This window comes from Epinephelus moara, chromosome 14, assembly GCF_006386435.1.
Source record: "Epinephelus moara isolate mb chromosome 14, YSFRI_EMoa_1.0, whole genome shotgun sequence".
Lineage (NCBI taxonomy): Eukaryota > Metazoa > Chordata > Actinopteri > Perciformes > Serranidae > Epinephelus > Epinephelus moara.
This window is the reverse complement of record NC_065519.1, coordinates 25,341,978-25,361,103: the sequence shown is the minus strand read 5'-3', so window position 1 is coordinate 25,361,103 and position 19,126 is coordinate 25,341,978. Positions and strand designations below refer to the sequence as shown.

Here is a 19,126-nt window from a genome sequence, read left to right as displayed (position 1 = left end):
CAGTCTGCATTCCTCTGGCTCAGAGTTTCGTGACGTGGCAGAGGGGTAAGGTAGACTTTATCTCACTCTGAATTATCGATCTTACTCTTTAGTGCCATATTTACACCCGAGCTCAGAGAGGTGTGGTTCACTCAAGGAGGAGTGTTATACATCAACACCCGTAAAAACATATCACATACTGGAAGGTACAGTAGGGCTGTGGAATAAATCTTATTTTAGCCTCCATGTGTCTTCAGATAGCTCAACATGTCTGCATTTTCTGCTAAAGTGCCGACAACAGGATACAAGTTGTAGAGAGAAATAACACATTTTCATTTGTTCTGCTGCCAACCGTGCGTGAGTTCTTTATCAACTTTTTATTTATTATGGAATCATGTGGAAAATGGCAGGTTTTAAGTAGAGACAGACTTTTATTTATTTTTGTAGTTTCCAAAGACATTAATTTCTCATTCACATTCTATCCAAAATAACACAGAATAAATCACATTGTAAGCAGTGCACAGAGCGAAAGAGCCACATGCAAACATGCCTCTAAATATTATAATCATTTGACATGAAATATGAACTTGTATAAAAAATCTTTTGGAATTGCATCCAGTGCATATCAATGTGCATACATGCTAAAATGTAACATTACATCTAATTATTGCTTAGCTATAATTCAATCTAATTAGATCACAGTAAAAAAAGCAGTGACTCCCAGAAATAGGCAAATTAAGCCGTGGGTGGCGCTGCTTCTCGAGTGAGCGGACAGGGAGGACACTGTGATGGTGATTCCTGGCCTACAGAGATCACAGTTTGTACCACAGTAGTAGCAGGAGTTCATGTTGTGCAGAACATCTGAGTTGTATGTCCTTTTTGCTTTTCTCGCTGTTAAATGGGGGAAAAAATCATATGATATTATAATCATGACATGACACCATGTGTATATCACTGTAAAATCATACCGGCCTGTAGTGGGCCTTTTCCAGTCCAACACAAGACAAAGCAGACTTTAATTAACTGAAAGTGCACTCACTGGGTTCATAGTAGTCATAAACCTGCACCACTGCGTCCTGTACGTGGGCCACTTTGTAAACTCTGATGATTGGTAGTCTGATGCAAACCTCTGACTTGTTAAGCTGCAAATGGGACCAGAGAGGTGAATGATGACATGTAGTAAGACACAATATACTGTACAGTGGCATTTACTTATTTTACTTTTATTACTGATACTGTATAAGTATCTGATATAGGGAATCATTTTTTCTATTAAAGGTCCCGTATTGTACAAAGTCAGATTTCCATGTCCTTTTTTTATCATAAAGCAGGTACAGGTGCTACATAGATACTGTGAAAGTATGAAAAAAAAGCCCGTATTCAGAAACGGTGCCTTTAATCAAGCCGTCAGGACTGCCGTGAAGTTGTGATGTCACAACTACCAGGCTTTTATGAAGGTAGAAAGTCTTGCCTGACTGCAATGACAGAGTTTGGCATGAGGAGTCTGCGTTTGAAAATGACACACAAATAACACATATTTGGTTTTTGAAAATTAATTCTGCTACCTCTAGACTCAACTTAAACTGCTCCATGCAATTAATATATAAAACTGAAGTAAAATAATCCCCCACCAGAATATGCCTATACTTGGCTGAGATGGTTGACAAAATAAAACTACAATGTGGCTAGAGCTGCCCCCAAACTTAGAAATTTCCTTGTCGACCAATAGTCGTCATTTAGGGCCATTAGTCGACTAGTCACCTACATGTTTACAATATAAAGTTAATTAGTAAATGATATATTTTGGGCGGGACAACACAACGGTTTGAGTCCAAGGTGTGAGAAAGAATAGTATCAGTAACATTGTTAACACTGTGCTACATTACAGAGAAATACAAAACCGTACTAATGAACCTTCATTAATATAGGCCTATATTTTATCTACAAGTGCACGTCACACACTGAGCGAGCCTCCTGTTAATGACGCTGTCGGCAAAGCAGTAATGATTGTGCTAATGGGCATGTAGCTACTGACATGTTTCAGATGATACGTCATGTCTGTAGTCGACCAATGAAGATGAGTTTACATATCACCTTGGGTTCGTCCTTCACCTTCTCAAAATGATCCCACACTTTGAATTTCCTTACTCAACTGTTAATGCATGACCACGAGATGACAATATAATGAAACACTTACTGAATTTAGGTAGAGGTTGACTTTCTCTGGAAGTATCTCCACCTTTCTGATAAGATCTCTTGGGGCAGCAGCTCCAGGTGAGAGACTGCAACCACTGAGCATGCCAACATCCAATATAACCATGCCCGTCTGAGATATCACCTGGTTGTTCTTTAACCTAGAGAGGACAAATGTATGATGCATGATGATACGTCTTAAATACAGCCATATTTCACATTAAATGTTAATGTGAAATACATTTATCTGTGTTGCAGTACTTACCTCATACATATAGATAACAGCATGTGATCAAGGTCCTTTTCCACGTGTACATCTAATGAGAAAGCCTCCTCATCGTTGCCGTGCTGGAGGTTCTGTGAAAAAGCTCTGCTCTCCAGGTTGTAAAAGATATTCATCTGGACGGATTCATGGAGATGTATAAAAATGTAAAAGCTCAGATTTAGTGGCAAAGAGCTAAAGTTTACTGTACTGCCTGATCTCCCAGCAAGAGATTATATGAGATGATTAAGTGCAAATGCCTCAAGGTCGCAAAAATAGTATCTGTTATATAAATCTCATTCCATAAAGCAAAAATGAAATAAAGATTAAATCTCTGTATTTGTTTACTTGTTTCAACATTTAAGTTTTGAGTCACGTCGGGATAAAACATGATATGTTGAAGAGGGGGGGTCTGGAAAAAAAGACAACAGCTTGTAATCTTGAACATGGTGAAAAGATTAACCTCTCACCAGGGTCCTCCTCCTCTCAGTGATATTATCTGGAGGCACTAAATGCAGACATGACTTCAAGCTACAGTATATATTCCAGATGTTAATTGCTGGGAGTCCTTTATCATGCTGCATTTGCATTTCGCTGTTTTAGTTTAGCATTAACAATGCAGCACATTGTGCCGGGTGAAGCTATCATGCACAGCTGCCACGTTCAATTTATTCTGGTCATGCTCCAGCTGTTACACTTCCCTTTATGTTGATTGGATATATTGGAGGTATGAAAACATCTCTGCATTGTGGGGGGGTTGTTTGGTGTTGTTGTGTTACATTTTCCTTAGACCCGATGGGTCTAGCAGAACTCATATTAAAGCTGCAAACTGTAGTTAACAGTTAATAACTGTAATGTCATGAATGTACAGCGCAGACAAAGAAAGACAGTAACAGTGTATAGCTGTACCTGGAATACTGCAAATCCTCTTCCTTCCATGTATATATTTAGGTTTACATCTCTGTCAGCATTAATCTGAAAAGACAAAATCAAAGGTGAAAATAAAGAAAGTCCAGGATGACATGGTGGTATAGTAAACACAACATCATACAAAATATTCAATATATCAAGCATGCAACAAGCGTGGGAGTCCATCTTGGTTTATTACCTCACGGGTCTGATACATCAGATAGTTGCTGGAGTTGATGTGGAAAAGAGACACAAATGAAGACGCTGGGTCAGATAGTCTGAGCCTTAGGTCGATGGCGTTGGCACCACTGAAGGCAGCGTAACAAGCCAGAGCCTGGAGGGCAACTATTGTGTCCTGAGGAAGAAAAGAGGCAACAGGTCAAAACACCTGCATCTGGATTCATTCTGGATCACCTTATATATATGTCTTTTTTCCTCACAATCAATTTTTGCAAATTTTTGGCTACTTCCAACAAACTGGTTTTACTGTATTTACCAGCTAAAATATAAATTTCCTAAGCAACAAATAAGGGTGGAACACAGGGATACCCAACTTGCTTTGCCTGAGGATCATTTTGCAGAAATGACAGGGGGTGAGGGGCCAATTTAAGGAAAACTTCACCCACAAAATGGCAGTTTTCTGTGAAGGCATGCAAGAAAAATAAAGCTTTCTTCACAAATTTAAGTTAACACGGCATGACTAATTGATTTACAAATGGTCATTTGGTGGGTGAAGTGTTCCTTTAGAGCCTTGTCTCACTCTGTAGTTGTCGAAATCAAGCGCTTGGGCAGTGACTTGCTGCGCCAGAAACCAACTAAAAAGGTGTCCTTTAAAGTCGGCATGATACGCAGCCTGTTACCATTACAGTTTAATGGCACCCGGCAGCATTAGTGGGAAACATGGCAGGACGAGGACAAAAGTTAAGGTGGGGGATGTCCGAGTCGGGTGGGTGGGAGTGATGGTGGATTGGTACAACAAACACCAATCTTCACCCGAGAGAGCAGTATTTGTGTCTCGGAAGATTCTAAAGCCAAACCCTGTTCTTTTTTCCTAAACTCAACCATGTGTGTTTGCTGTTGAAGGAAAAAAAAGATGTTGATTTGCGTTTTGCGGCAGCAGCCCTGTGCAGGTCAGGTGTACGCAGGGGTGTTTCTAGATTTGAAGGACGTTCAGGGCCCAGCCCAGACCTCTGTCAGCTCTCTTATGGATTGTGGCATCTTATTTACATTCAAAGTACAAAAAATCCCAATTGGAATGAATGTATTTTTGTTGTGAATTACAAAATTGTTGGCGGACCACCTGGCACCTTATCGCAGCCCAGATTTGGCCCATGGACTGTAAGTTGAGTATCACTAGTGCAGTGTCACCTGTGTTGTCCCGTAGCCTCCTAGATGGTTTCTCTGCTTGCTTAACCATTTCAAGAGCGCAATGCCCGCCACCAAGCGGCCACGCCGATAAAAAGCCAGCAGGACATAAGAAGTCATCTCGATCTGCGCCGAGCGCGGCTGCCAGTCATGTGACTCCAGGCCGGCTGAGGATCTCCACAGCATGACTCCATCTTTGGAACAGAATGACAACATAAGTAATCAATATGAGCTTGTATACATACTGTTCTTCCAGTGTTTTTTTGCTGCACATAAAAAACATCTAATTGATGTTTTTTGTTGCTGCAGCTCTTGTTCTTCTGGATTAAAGGAACCTTTGAAGTCCCGGTTCAAATTTTGCAAAAGGTTTGAAATCTCACCCACTGCACAACCAAAACAGTTGTAGCACTTGACAAAATGGTGGCACAGTACAGTTGCTCACTTGACAATGGTCACTTCACTCTCTGATGCCAGAGAACCAATTCTGGTAAATTCAGATTGAGGTGGTGCTAAATTAATAATCAAATACTTGTAACTCTGAAATAGTTCATTAGTTAGTATCTGATAAGTCAAAATGGAACAAGACGACTAAGATATGTTCATACCATGGCAGTTTTACAGAACGTAACAGCTGTTTCTGGTATCAACAACAATAATAAGACAAAGAAGCTGTAAAGGTGACTTTTGCATTTCTTTAAAATAAATAAAACATTAATAAATTACCTCTGTAGTCCGCTCTCCTGCTGAGCTGATCCAGGGCAGTGTCAGCCACAGGACTATTGGCCAGAGCTAAAGCATAGGCTACCAGACACAGGCTGTAGTTACTGACCACTCCAGTGGACACTCTGTCCTCCAGGTACTTCTGGGCCAGGGATACATTGCCTGAGTACATGTCCTTCACCCAGAGGAAGCAGACGAAAGAGCATTACTATCAACTTTTTCCTCATGTACTTTACATGCTGCGGTTTACTTTTGGTGTCAATGGTATGCTGATAGATTTTCGATGTAATGAGTCCTCAGGACCCATTTGTGGTCTTTTGAGAGGGTCCCAAATAAAACTTGTTTTCTGACAAATAAGTGCTAAACTCATGTAACTAAACTCATGGACATAAAACAAATTAAATCTCAAATCTGAAAATGTTATTTACAAAACCATAGAGTGTAGGCCATATGTATCTTTATAGTCTATGTTCAAAACATAAAAAATGTCACATCTTGAGCTGGTTATAGAGAGCACCAAAATCATCTCCCCAGTATCAAGTGAAGCAGAATCAGCTTTATTGGCTATTCTATGTGTGCACATAGAAAGCATTTAACTCTAAATCAAATACGATATGATTGTTATATGATGTGATAACCCATGAAAATTTTAAATAAACTACTGTGAACATTCAATAATTTAATATTCTAAGAAATAAATTGTTTTTCTTTCTGAGAAGAGTTTTTTTTCCTTTGAGCTTATTGTAGTTAAAGTGAAGTGAACTAGACTTCAAAACCTCCTCTTGGCTCTGTTTTCAAGCTTTAGAAAATCTAGTCCATGACGATGCAAGTCCCTTTGGTAAAGCCTGATTCAATAGCAAAGAGTCCTGCAGAGAAAGTTCTTGTTCCAGCACTGGCAACAACTGCCTAAACTGCAAGGCAACCCAAAAAAGGAAGATGGACATATCAAACAGAGAGTCAATAAATAAATGAAACAAAACATGTCGATATCAGCAAAGCATTTCAGCCTTCTGCTAACGGAGCCAAAGGTTCACGGCTGCAGCTTCAGGTTTACATTTATGTAGCTAACGTTAACTGTAGCATTGAATCACAGTGTTTCCTCCACCTCACTCCCCGATGCTACAGACCACTTCGCTGGTTGGAGAGCAGGCAGCAGCTCTGGAGATGAACCCCTGATCAGTGGCCGCAGCAACTCGAATCCAGCCAGTGCAACCGGACCAGACTAGTGCAGACCAGATGGCGCCAACTGCTGGATCAGCAAACTTTCTGTTGCTGCCGTTACACAGGTCAGGCCCAGTGCTGTCACTTGCCACCAGCCTACTGTGACACCTGGCACTGGGTGGTTTGCACTGGTCAAGTTCAAGCCATTGCAGCCACTGACTAAAGTTTGGGAGCTGCTGCCCGCTCTACTCCCTTCAAAACAGTCCGCAGTGGCAGGAATCTAGGAGGTGAGACCGGAGGGTGGCTAGCTAGCTAATTCTTGTCTCATTTGTGGTCTCATAAGGAGAGAATGGGCAAGGAGGGGCTGAGCAAATGTGCTACGTGCAAATAAGTCAATATGGTAAACACTAGGTTACTGTATAAGGTGCATGCATATGCCCGTGGTCGTCTGGTGGGAGGGGCTTAGGACAGAGAGGGTAGAGGTGGATTATTAATTTTTTTTTGCCTTTTCTAGATTTCTGCCTACCTCAGCCTTGAATGTTAAATATACAACAGTTTACCATTTACACAATAACAAATGCAAGAATTTTGTAAAATCCCATCTTGTAACTTCCTCTGCTGAAATTCACAAATTTCCCTAACTTACCACGTAGGTCTCGTCCTCCAGCAGTGCCATCAGTACGTAGGCAGTGAGTCCCACTGAACCATCATCCAGTCCTCCCTGCATCTCTGTGTGGATCAACTTGCCCACCTCAATAAACGCTCCCTGGGGCCCCTGGTGTTTCAAGAGCCAAGTCATGGCCCTGGTTAAGACACTTTGGTCTACCTGCATGTAGGACTGAGCCTGAAGGAAGCACCTCAGCACAAAGGCTGTCAACCTGAGACCACAGACAGGAGAGGGAACATCAGAGGCAGAGAAAGTGAAGCATTTTTTTAATTAAGTGATGATGGAGCAAAATAAATTGACTTAATTTATGCAACACTGCTGATTGTTTGCCTCCTATAAGAGTGTTACCATTACATTGACGACCTACCATATGCTGCCAGAGGTGTCGCTGGCTCCAAAAGCACTGAATGAGCCATCTTCTCGTTGGTAGGACAGTTGTCTCTGATAACCTTACCACAGAAAACAAGGACGAGTTTACAACACCATCCAAAAAAGCACCTCTCAGAAGTAATGGAGCACATAAATTAACTTCGCCCATACATTATACTGTACACAGTACATTTACTGTAATTCAGCAGGTTACCTTCCATCATGTAGCCCAAAGCCTTGCTCCTGATCTCTTTGTTGTCCTGGACTGACTTGTCCAGGTACTGGAGAACATAAATACTTGGAGCAAAGTGGATCATGTTCTGCTCCCCACAACCAAGAGGCATCTGAACCAGCGAATCCAAGTTGCGGATGGCCAAGATATCACCTGTGTAAAGCAATACAAGAGGGAAGGAGCGAGGATTTAACTGCTGCATTCATGAACATCTTGTGCATAATTTTTTTTCCTGAAAGTGTACCACCTGGTCTCGCCCCACTGTGCTGTGATAGGCTGGCACTAGCCCTAAGCATGACCTCTTTGCCCTAACCCTAACCCCCTTATAGCCGTTAATATTTAAAATGGGTAAAATCTTGTTTCACGTAGAGCAGCGTGCAGCACATTGATTCATTCAACATCACCTTTCTCTCTCTCTCTCTCTCTCGCTCTCTCTCTCTCTCTCTCTCTCTCTCTCTCTCTCTCTCTCTCTCTCTCTCTGTTTATCATGAGACACGCCCACCCCACCTCCTGCTGTCTCCCGACTGATGTAGGAGTGTGAGCTCAGCCCTGTGGACAGTTGGTGAGAGTTCGCCCGCACACACAAAGTGACAGGGATAACTGTTAGCATCACACTGTTAACATTGCCTAACAGTTATTAACAAGTCAAGCTGTTTTGGTGTCAGAGTAGCAGATGTTGAACTGATCAATTGTCAACTCCAGGGACTGTCCTTCAGCACTGCATCATATGTGGAATTTATACTTGTGCGTCAGCTCTATGCAGACCCTACACTATACGCTACGCACGTGGCCTACGCCGTTGTGAGCATTTATACTTCTGCGTGGTGTGTCTGTGTTCCTCTGCAGTTACACCTCCAAAACACAAGCTGGCGGCTGAGTTTCTGTGAAGTGCTGTAGAGTTGAGTTGATTCAAAACACTCCCAAAACACACTTAAAACATGACCTAATAGAGAAAGTTTCAAACACAAGTACACAAATTGGCTTCACTAAAACTCACTGCATTCACAGACAAAGCACTTGTCTTTTGCTGGACACATTTTCCCCACAAAAACAACATGCTAATGTTATTAGCACAAGTGTATGGCATTTTACATTGTATAAATTAGCCTAGCGACTCAGACATTTCCTCTACTCACATGAAGCCAGGGACAACAGCAACATTTAACAAAGGTGAAGTTACAAAATTCTGCTCCACATGGTTCACTGACAAAACAACTGTCTTATACTAAACACGTTTTCCAAACAAATATAGCATGCTAATGTTATTAGCACAAGCCTATAGTGTTTTACATTGTATAAATTAGCCTAGCGACTACCAGAGTTTTCTCTACTCGTATGAAGCCAGGATAAATCACACACAAGACATAAAATGCTATTTTTGTGGAGGCTTTATTGTCTTCACAATTTATTGTTTCTTATCTGTGAAATAAAAGGAAATAAAAGCTTTGTTTCTACTGAGGGAAATGATTTCAGCTTACAAAAACAGACAGGAGGTCTGTGTTGCCACGACGTGTAGTTACATTTCTGGGGAGGTGCACAGTGTAGGCCCTACAGCGATGCAGAGCCTACGCTGTAGGTACAGTGTTGATTGGACGCAGAAGTATAAATCCCACTTAACCTGTGTAACTCCAGCCACAGACAGTTTGAATCTGACAAGCAAGGATGTCAGCTGAGGAGGCGGTCCTTCAGTGTGGTCCAGGACACATAAGCGTATACACTGCTGAAAGAATGTGGCCATATGCAGCCCTGACCACCTCCATATGTAGTCTGAGTGATTGGATCTCAAGATGCATTGGGTGCATTGACACCTGTACTTAGAGCTGTTTATACCAGGTGTTAATGGGCCATTATAACTTCCCACCTTTCCCCTACTTCTACATACTTCTATCAAGACATGTTACAGCTACAAGGTACGGGAGAATGGAGAGGAAACTACAGAGCACCATCACAAGCAGAAAGCTACACCCAAGACAAAGGCTCCTTCCTGCACATTTGCTTGGTGTTTAATAAAGCTCACTATCACAACAAGTACAGGAACCACACATTTGGCTGCGACTGAGGAAAATACTGAGTCTTGCTTTTCTACCATGACAAATGCCCAACATCCCTCAGCCTGAATGGAGCCAAGCCAAACAGACTGACAGCTGTTCAGAATCTGCCCGCAATAAACATTCCTGTTTGATGTCCATCGTTCCCATTTTTCAACATTCAGTACCTAAATCTTTTCAGGACATGTACCCGAGCTCAAAACAAAGGAAAATGCAGGCACATATTACACATGCCTAATTGACTAAAAGTAAACATGAAGAGCACTCAGATGGAACTGCCAGTGGCACAACAGGGGAGGACAAATGGTAGACTTACCAACCAATGCCACATGGGCCCTCTGGCTGCCCGGCACCACATCTGGTGGAAAGGAGAAGGAGACGGATCTGGAACTGTTGTGTTTCACTAGTGCCATCTCCAGGAACAGAGACTCCGAGAAAGACTGCTCAACTCCCTCAGGCTTCGGGAACATGGAAGTAATTCACTGTTATAGGATTAAGCGTATGCCACGTAGCATTTCCAAATACACTTTTTTACTGGTACATCGCATGCATATGGATACTATCCAGTGTTTCCATCATACCACACCTTCACAAGCACTTTCCAAATAAGGCTGTCGGAGGCCTCTGCAGATACGGCATCTACAGATATTTCCATCTCGCCCAGATCCGTGGGCCTTATAGGGAACAGCGCTGACGCAGAGGCATGACTCCCTAAGGTGAGTTTTTGGGCATTTACCACCGAGACATCCCCTTTGTCTGCCAAAACAAACTCGAAGGCCTCACTCTGCGCCAGCAGCAGAATGACCTGTGGATAAAAACATAAAAGAGCAAAGCGTAATCCCTTAAGACCAAGAATTTGACATTTTCCGTGTGCCATATACGACAGTGACAGATTATTAGGAGATACTAATACATCATTTACTGGAGGGGTTGTTGGAATTGAAATTAAGGACAAAAAGTAATACCTTACAAGTCAGATAATTTACGATCCTATTTTAGCCAGAATACTCCACAAATTCAGTCCTTCATACCTCTATGTTGTGCTCTAAATGGTTGATGACCTTCACCTCCAGCACAATCTCCTCCCCTCTGATGAGGTATGATGGAACATCAAGAGACAAGGAGAAATCTTTGGACACGGTCAACTGTGAATGAGAGAACATAAAACAATTTAAAAGCAACTGCGGGTAACATTTGCCATTTTTCTACACAGTGCTGGCGTTGCTGTTTGCAGAGGTGTAGTAAGAGCCTGTTGTCTGCACCTCTTCATCTAAGATTTCAATGTGGCTATTTCTGCACGTACTCTTCCTCTCTGCGGTATTAGTAGACTTATTTTTCTTGAAAAAAAAGTTCTGCTAATTTGGTAATTAACACATTTCCTTTCCTTTAAATTCCTGGCAATAAAAGTCCCCCAGTAGTGAAACGCAACAGTTCCCGATCTGTCTCTTCTTCTTTCCACTAGACAAAGAAGAATAACATCCTCTTTGCAATATAAAACAACAAGATTTGTGAGAAATACAACCTCAAATTTGAGGAAGATCACTGATACATAGACTCACAAAGTGGATACTTAGTTACCTTTTGGGGCATAGGAGTGAAACCCAAACCCAGGTTGTCTGACATGACCAGTGCAGCAGCTTTCAAAGAGGTAACACCATCTGGCACCGTTATTTCCCCACTCGTCCATGTACTGTCACTGAGAGAAATGACAGAAAAAAAATCAGAACACTGAATTTATTCAACAGGTTTTGCTACTTTACTTAAATATTTGACAATAATTGAATCATCATCACCCATTTCCAACATATGCACTCACCTAACATAAGTGTCTAACCACAGCAGGGACTCATAGGCACCCATCCAGTTGCTCCAGTACCTCTCTACCATTAGAACATCTCCTTCTGAAAACCCCAAAGAAAAGAGAGGAGAGATCAGAGGAAGCTCAAAGTGTACAAACATCTGAAGAGTGAAAATTAAATCCCATAGTACTGAAAATGTGGGACCAAGCCAATATGCTAAATGGCCACAAGAGGGACTCCAAATATAAAGTAGATGTCATATTTATCATCATACCATTGTTAGGTCCATCAGGCTGCTCTCCTTTATATAATCTGGTATTGGTCAGCATCCTAATATTACATCCCTGTGGTGTGAGAGACACAGAAAAGATAATTACATAAGAAATTACAGCTGCTGTACTCATGTTATTTGATGTAAACACCATGAAAGCCTGGGAGGTCATCAGTTCATGTATCATTAGAGTAACAGCCAGTGAAATATGGGTCAGGTCTTGGCAGGTGATGTAAGGTGTAAAACAGTCTCTGAAGATGCCCGAGGAGATCTCGCTTTTTAAAACGGTCTGTTCTATGAGATACAATACACGGCGCCAGTGATTTGGAGATGAGGAAAGGTCATCTTAAGACGGCACACTGAGGAGAAGCTTTGTTTCCTCCATCTTGCAAGCATCAATAACCCTCAGGTCCTGCACCCGACACACTAGAGTTACCAGCTCTTAGAAACAGCAGACTCATCTCCTAACAAAGCAGACAGATAGGTTACATCAAGACTAACTGGTTTAGTGGTCACACACTGAATGCCCATACAGTATCTAACTGGGAAAAATGTCCAGGAGGTATTTACAGCAGATTAAGGAGAGGGGGAAGATTGGTGCTTTGTAATTAAACTGTGAAATGGACAAAAGAGAAATGAAGCAAATCTGACATAATCTAAACAAGCGATGTTCTGAACGAGGTTCACAGGAGTTTAAATTTCAGAGGTGATATTTTGCTCTTTTGTGTAAAGAAATAAACATTTACACCTTTAGGCTCTCGCAAGTTAAAAGGGTTGTCATACCTGCTCCTCTTTTAAGTCAAGGTCAGCCCGCGGAGCGTCATCATGAGCCCCCATTACAGCGATTCCTACCTGGAATCTTGCTTCAGGAGCAGTCACGGTGAGCGTTACCGGCTCACCTGGCTGGGCTTTGTCAGTGCTCCAGCTCAGAGATACCTGAGGAAGGCAAACATACAAACATTTACAGGCATGTTCCCAAAGTATCCTGCACTCATTAGAATTAGAATACATTGAAAGAATTAAAGTACATGGTTGTGTTGGTCGATGGGTATGTGCGCCGTGTCACTGGTGACCTCTGCGTCAGAAAGGATGCAGTAGACAGTGACACATGCCTCAGGAGACCAGGACACTGCTGGTGTCAGAGAGAAAGAGGAGGAATTCTGTGTCCCAGCAGCCACCACCTGACCTCTAGAGCTCACCTGGAAATCAAACAATATATGTATTTGTTCTTTGCATTTAACCACAAAATTCTTCTAGTATTGTGTTTATAAAAAGTAATAAGCACAGGCTGGCCCATAAGCTCCTATAATGATCTTGACATTTACATTGTGTGTAGCACATTTAAGCACATTGATACCAAATAAAAACATCATGTCTGAACGCTGGCAAACACTGCTGGTTGGAGCAAATGAAAAGACAATTTCAAAACTTCCAGGAAACTAATACCAGTAATATAATCTTTACTTAAGAGCAGTGTTGGAGGCTGTGTGGGCACATAAATGCTAATCATTCCCACATCCTCTGGTCATGTAAATATAGGCAAGAATCTATGTTTAACCCAGAGATATTTTAGGTTATATGACTCCTAAAGAGAGTAACATATTGTGTCTTGGACTGATAAGAGAGGAGTAGTTTTGAGAAGCGACCTCTAACTCTGCACACAAAATTGCAGTAACTGGCATGAAATGGATGGAGCTTGGAAAGGGTTAGGGATATGATGATGTACGATTATATTACAGATCGCACTAGAAAACAATAGTGTGAATACCATGTCCAGCCGCACCCAAACAGACTGATGGGAAACAGAAAAACAATCTCAGATAATACAAAAGTTCTCAAGCACTGGCGAATTTCATATGGAAAGATATGACATTATGACATATGACATTTCAAATAGTTGAAAGTCCAGCCACATTTTTAAACTGTCCTTCATCCCCACCTCCATCTTACTACTTAATAAACAAATAAATACATCTGATGTTGATCCAGTATGTTTAGTGCCATTTTAGGAGTTGGTGATTATCAGGATAATATTGTGAATCCAAACAATTTTTACCAGGATAATCATGACATGAAATTTCATATTGTCTCAGGAATAAGGAGAAGACCTCTCCCAGAAGGACTCTATATTTCTATTTTTGGTACTATATTGTATCTTACTGATTATTTTATAGGCAATTTTAAATCTTTGTCTTTTTGTTTTATTGAATATTTAGGTGAGATAACTTATAACCCTTTAAGGAGTTTTTCATCTCACCTGCACAATCTGTTTTTTGCTGTTGTTGATGTTTTTATACCAATTGTTTTAATACTGTGCAAATACATAATACAAATACGAATACGAAAGAATAAAGGAGAAATGTATCAGCTTCACGTAAACAATAACGACACTCAAGTTATACAATTATAAAAGTTCTTCAGGACTGCAATGTCCTTCACACAGATATGCATATGCAAATGTCATTACTGCCTTAAAAATGGTTATGCTATCTGCATTATTTGATAAATTTGACCAAACATACCACAAAGTGAAGTTTAGTTGTTTGAAAGGTGCTCCTCACATCGAGCTGAAGCGGCAATCCAATCTGAAAGTTAAACATGTAATGTGAATTATGTCTTGGTTACATCATTAACAACAATTTCTGCTGTATTACTTCTGTTTCAATGTATTGTCATGGTAGAAAATATGTGTTTAGAGTTACCTGTGCAGGTAAGGTGTCAATTGGGGAGATCTGAATATATGAGCCACTAGGAGAGGAGTGGTTGTTGTAGACAGTCAGAGTCTCCTCAGTGGTCTGGAATCTTGCCTGAATATAAACACAGGATACAGAACATGTAAAAAGAAATAATCATTCAAAGCTATCATTAATCTTACTGTGCTGCTGTTTTTCCCTTAAGGAAGGTAAATGTGTTTCTAGAATCTTAGGATGTTTACTTACACTCTACTGAAGTTTACAGGTCCTCAAGTCATTTTCTTAATGGTAAACACGTGTAATCCTACTGTACTGAAACCACTCATCTTACGTACAGCGAAACTGCCGAACATGCTTCCCCCTCAGGACTAACATTCCAGGTGCTGCAACTGAAAATACTTACCCGAATAAAAAGCATCCGCACTTGATCCTGTAATCTAAACTTAATGTGGACGTTCCCGTCCTCAGGCACTGGAAGTGTAAGCGTTGTAGAGTCAGCATTCATCGTGGATGTTCTCTGAGTGACTTCAATCACAGCAGAGTTCATTAGATCCTGCTGGCTCAGTGGCTTTCGGTCATATCTGAGGATCCTTAGCTGTGGAATAGAAACAGAGAGGGGAGTTAGCTCAGCTTAAAATGAATTTCACATAAATAGAATAATGCTAATTCACTTACTTTTGCAGAGAAGTCTAAAGATGGCTTTAGTGTAGGTGGAAAGTCTTTGAACACTAGCTGGTATGCGCTCGCCATGAGGTAGACTTCCACTGTTTTGTTCACTTTAAATCCTTGGGTGAAGAGAGATGGTGTAAAACAATGGTTTGAAGATGCAACTGAGATGCTACAATCAACATAGTGTCAGAATACATCTCACCTGTGGAGCTGTCAGTAACGCAGGCAGCAACATGCACACGGCTGCTGATTCCTTGAAGCTGGTTTTCGCTGAAGTAAAACTGTGTTGACCCGTAGATCTGAAAAACATCGGTCAAAAGTGAGCCAATGCTGAAAATGTTAGTAAATGCTGGCTAAAAGTATAACTTTCATGTATGAGCTACAGGGACAATAAAACCTCACCTCTTTAGTTTGTGTTAGCGTGAATGGAGTGGCTTCATCATGCACAACAGACGCCAGAGTGACAGCTAATGTTCCCTGTACAGGCTGTCCACTGGGGTAACTAGTGGGGGTGAAACAAAGTATTAACATTGCTGTATACTTGTTCAACATTTGTGTAAATGTGATCTTATCAATTTGCCTGAGCTAACTGAACTCACAGCGCTCTCACTGATCCTGAGATGTCATCACCAATGAGAACCTGAGAGGGTGTCTTCAACAACACTTCAAAGTGAGGATGCTCTGCAACAGCAGTCAGTAAAATTACGCAAATGAAATTAGGTATGTCATAAGGTTTACTTATAAACAAGACAAAGAGACTATACAGCCATGCTAGCAGCTCTGTGAGGCTACTTACTTAGGAACTTTGAGCTTTGAGCTAAATGTTAACATCAGCATGTTACATGGTCACAATGACAGTGCTAACAAGCTAATGTTTAGGGAATATGTCTACTGAGGTCCCCTCTCAGTTTAGCATGTTGCTGGTTGGTACTTAACAAAATGCAGCACAGGCTGATAGGATGTCATTTGTTTTGCAGGTATTTGGTCATAAACCAAATCATTTGACTAATGAGGACATGTGTCTACATAACGTTTTATTCCAACTGCCAGCGTCTTTTATCAATTGTTCCCAATGAGGAAAGAGTGTATGCGGCCATATGTAGCTGCCTAGAGACATGGCACTACAGCCAGAGCGCTCCAGCTTTTTCGTGTGGCTGCTCCGAGAGCTCTTGGTTAAAATCTCTGAACTTTTCAGAAAGGCAGTGATGTCGTCACTGCCACTCCTTTAGCTTCTGTCTATCCCTAGCTGTATGATATGTCAGTTTGTTGTTGGGGGCGGCAGTAGCTCAGTCCATAGGGACCTGGCTTGAGAACCGGAGGGTCGACGGTTCAAGTCCCCGTATGGCTGCCCCCTCCCTCTGACATCCCTTCATTTCATGCATGTATAGGTCCTGTTTGTGCATGTGAGGGTATTTCAGCCCCTGTGTGTATGACAACAGAATGGAAAAGTGTATCTTCTTCTTCTTCAGTCAAACTATCACAACAAAGACAGAAAAATCCATTTATGGGAGCAGATCCGGTGGACACTGACCGTTACTAGTAGTGAGAGTGCTTTTATCACCAGACGCATTTTGAGCTTGTTTTTAACTGTGAAGCCTTGTCAACCCGCTGTTAACGTAGCATCACATTAGCATCACGTTAGCTACCTATGTTAATGTCAAGATGTGCTGGGATGAAGCACTCCCCTGCATCCTGCCACCTCCTTTCTGCCATAGAAAAATGCTACGTGGACACATGTCCCGATGGTTGTACTAGAGGAAAATCCCAAAGTATTTAGAACGTATCATCTAGGGACCTCAAATTTTTGGACCAAATTTTTTTTTAAAAAGTATCCAGTAGTTGTGATATTTTATTAAAAACCAACAATGTCAACCTCACAGTGGCGCCAGAGGAAGGCAGAGGACTACAGAAGTCAGTAAGATTCATCCTCTGGGGACAATGCATGTCCGTTCCAAAATTTAATTGCATGGCTGAAAAATAATATTACAATAAACTGGTAGATCTATTACCGTAATCCTCCACAATAAATTCTCTCTCATCAGTTGCATCCTGTAGGGAAGAGGATGAGAGGCAAGACGGTAAGATGCTTTTCTTATTCAATTCAAACAGCAGCTTTTTACCCAGCATGCAACACAACAGGTAAACATATTTCTAAATTTCAACCCTACATTCACTGTGGTTGTGATCGCCCACATCCCAAGAGGCGGTGTCTGGGACAAGCTGAATTCCCGCAACACAATCCCCAGATTCCCTGTGGACTCCCACCTGTCCACAACGTCCCCACTGGGATCCTGCATGTGACAAAAGAAAGTCAGTCAAACTTAACACTACCAGCACCACACAATGCCCTCTGAAAAATCCATTCAGCTCCTCTGGCTTTGTTCTTTCACACAGAGGACAGAGACATACCCGTATAGAGATTTCCACTCTGCCTTTGTATGGATGGTTATCCAACTGAACAGACACAACTCTGACTTTGACAGTATCGCCTGGATGGTAGCGTGATCTGTCGGTTTGAATGAAGGAGACGTTCCTGGGGCTGAAGCTGAGAGTGGTGGTGTTAGTGAAAATGACATCATCCCCCCTGTAGCCCCTCACCGTCAAGTTTATGAGGGAATTCTGGGTCGTAGAGCCGAGAATCTGGAGCTATTGTAGAAGAATTTTCGCAAACATATACATGTGATATCAAGTTAAACAAGTCATTTAATCACTACCAAGTATTATTTTATGATCTGAAAGAGATAATTATACTCACAGGAGGAAGTATGAGGACCCTGGTCACACCTTAAAAACAAAATGTTACGTCAGCCCTGTAATAAGTCAAAAAGTAACCATGCAAATCAACCCTAAACTGCTTTGTAAATGCAGTGTCACCTCCTTGGAACTCCTCTGTCTGGGATACTTTGGTGTCGCCATGTGTCAGCTCAGCCATCACCCTGCCAGGGAAGTCAGCGAGGACGGTGACAGCCAGGGAAGTAGGTGTCCCAGCATACAACACCTCTGGATTTGAGATCAGAAACAATGTCCTAGTAGAAAGATGAAGGATGGCGTGTTACTGATTGGTGAAACAAAGTGGGTCATCTTTTAAAAACTGCATTGATATATAAAATATAAAGAAAATGAGTGTATTAACAAACCAGGTCTCTTACCTGGATGAGTCCTGAGTCAAACCAGGCACAGCAGAACACAAAACTCCCACACACACAACCAAAGTCCAGATCCCATCCATGCCTCTAATCCAAGCCTCGCCACCCATTCAACACCTGATTCAGACACCAAACTGACAGTGACCGCTCTATGAGGTGACCTGTACCTAGGTGTTACGAAACCCCTCCTCCTATCTGTCCACCAACGCCCCACGGGACAGGACTGCACTCACATGCTCACACACACCAGGTTGAATACTATCACACATATATTCTTTGTCACGCACAAAGGAGGAAGTAGAGTGAGGGGGGGGGGGGGGGGGGTGTTCACACACTCTTTACGCCTTTGCCCAAGGGGATGCGTCTCATCTGTCTATTCAGGGTCTGACAATTCCCAGTCCTGTCCAAAGCACACACAGAGAGAGACGTTCTGGTGTCACTGTATCCATACTGAGAAGAAAACGCATCTTGAATGTCAGAAGGAACACAACCCTGCATGCAATATGTCACATAAAAACCACCAGAGAGTTTAATTCTTGGCATGTTATCTGAAAACGGAAGGCTGCTTTTTTGGATTCTGCACTTTCTACTACTTTATGCAGCCTCCTTGAAAACAAATCTGTATGATCACATTACAGCTGTG

General features: G+C 41.8%; 1 protein-coding gene across 1 annotated transcript; it reads right to left on the bottom strand.

Moving 5' to 3' along the window:
* Positions 1-386: 386 nt before the first annotated feature.
* Positions 387-18,701, bottom strand: LOC126400814 (CD109 antigen-like). The gene is made up of 32 exons (XM_050061779.1): positions 18,487-18,701; positions 18,212-18,363; positions 18,093-18,121; positions 17,747-17,983; positions 17,506-17,628; positions 17,347-17,386; positions 15,937-16,018; positions 15,740-15,839; positions 15,540-15,636; positions 15,344-15,453; positions 15,072-15,263; positions 14,678-14,782; positions 14,498-14,560; positions 13,004-13,174; positions 12,759-12,911; positions 11,979-12,048; positions 11,722-11,806; positions 11,484-11,601; positions 10,937-11,050; positions 10,492-10,710; positions 10,222-10,363; positions 7,840-8,010; positions 7,624-7,705; positions 7,236-7,467; positions 5,432-5,603; positions 4,712-4,902; positions 3,543-3,698; positions 3,344-3,409; positions 2,438-2,571; positions 2,177-2,333; positions 1,019-1,121; positions 387-870 (listed from the first exon to the last, which is right to left on the bottom strand). The coding sequence occupies exons 1-32, from the start codon at positions 18,591-18,593 to the stop codon at positions 671-673; spliced, it is 4,173 nt and encodes a 1,390-aa protein (XP_049917736.1). The 5' UTR covers positions 18,594-18,701; the 3' UTR covers positions 387-670.
* Between the last annotated feature and the right edge of the window lie 425 nt (positions 18,702-19,126).

Bases quoted from the DNA above. Each gene is read 5' to 3' on its own strand.
- LOC126400814 (XM_050061779.1), bottom strand. From the start codon at position 18,593: ATGGGTGGCGAGGCTTGGATTAGAGGCATGGATGGGATCTGGACTTTG. The intron at 15,454-15,539 runs GTGAGATGTATT...TCTTCACCCAAG, and splicing joins CGTTACTGACAGCTCCACAG to GATTTAAAGTGAACAAAACA. The intron at 7,706-7,839 runs GTAACCTGCTGA...TTCTGTGGTAAG, and splicing joins TTTGGGCTACATGATGGAAG to GTTATCAGAGACAACTGTCC.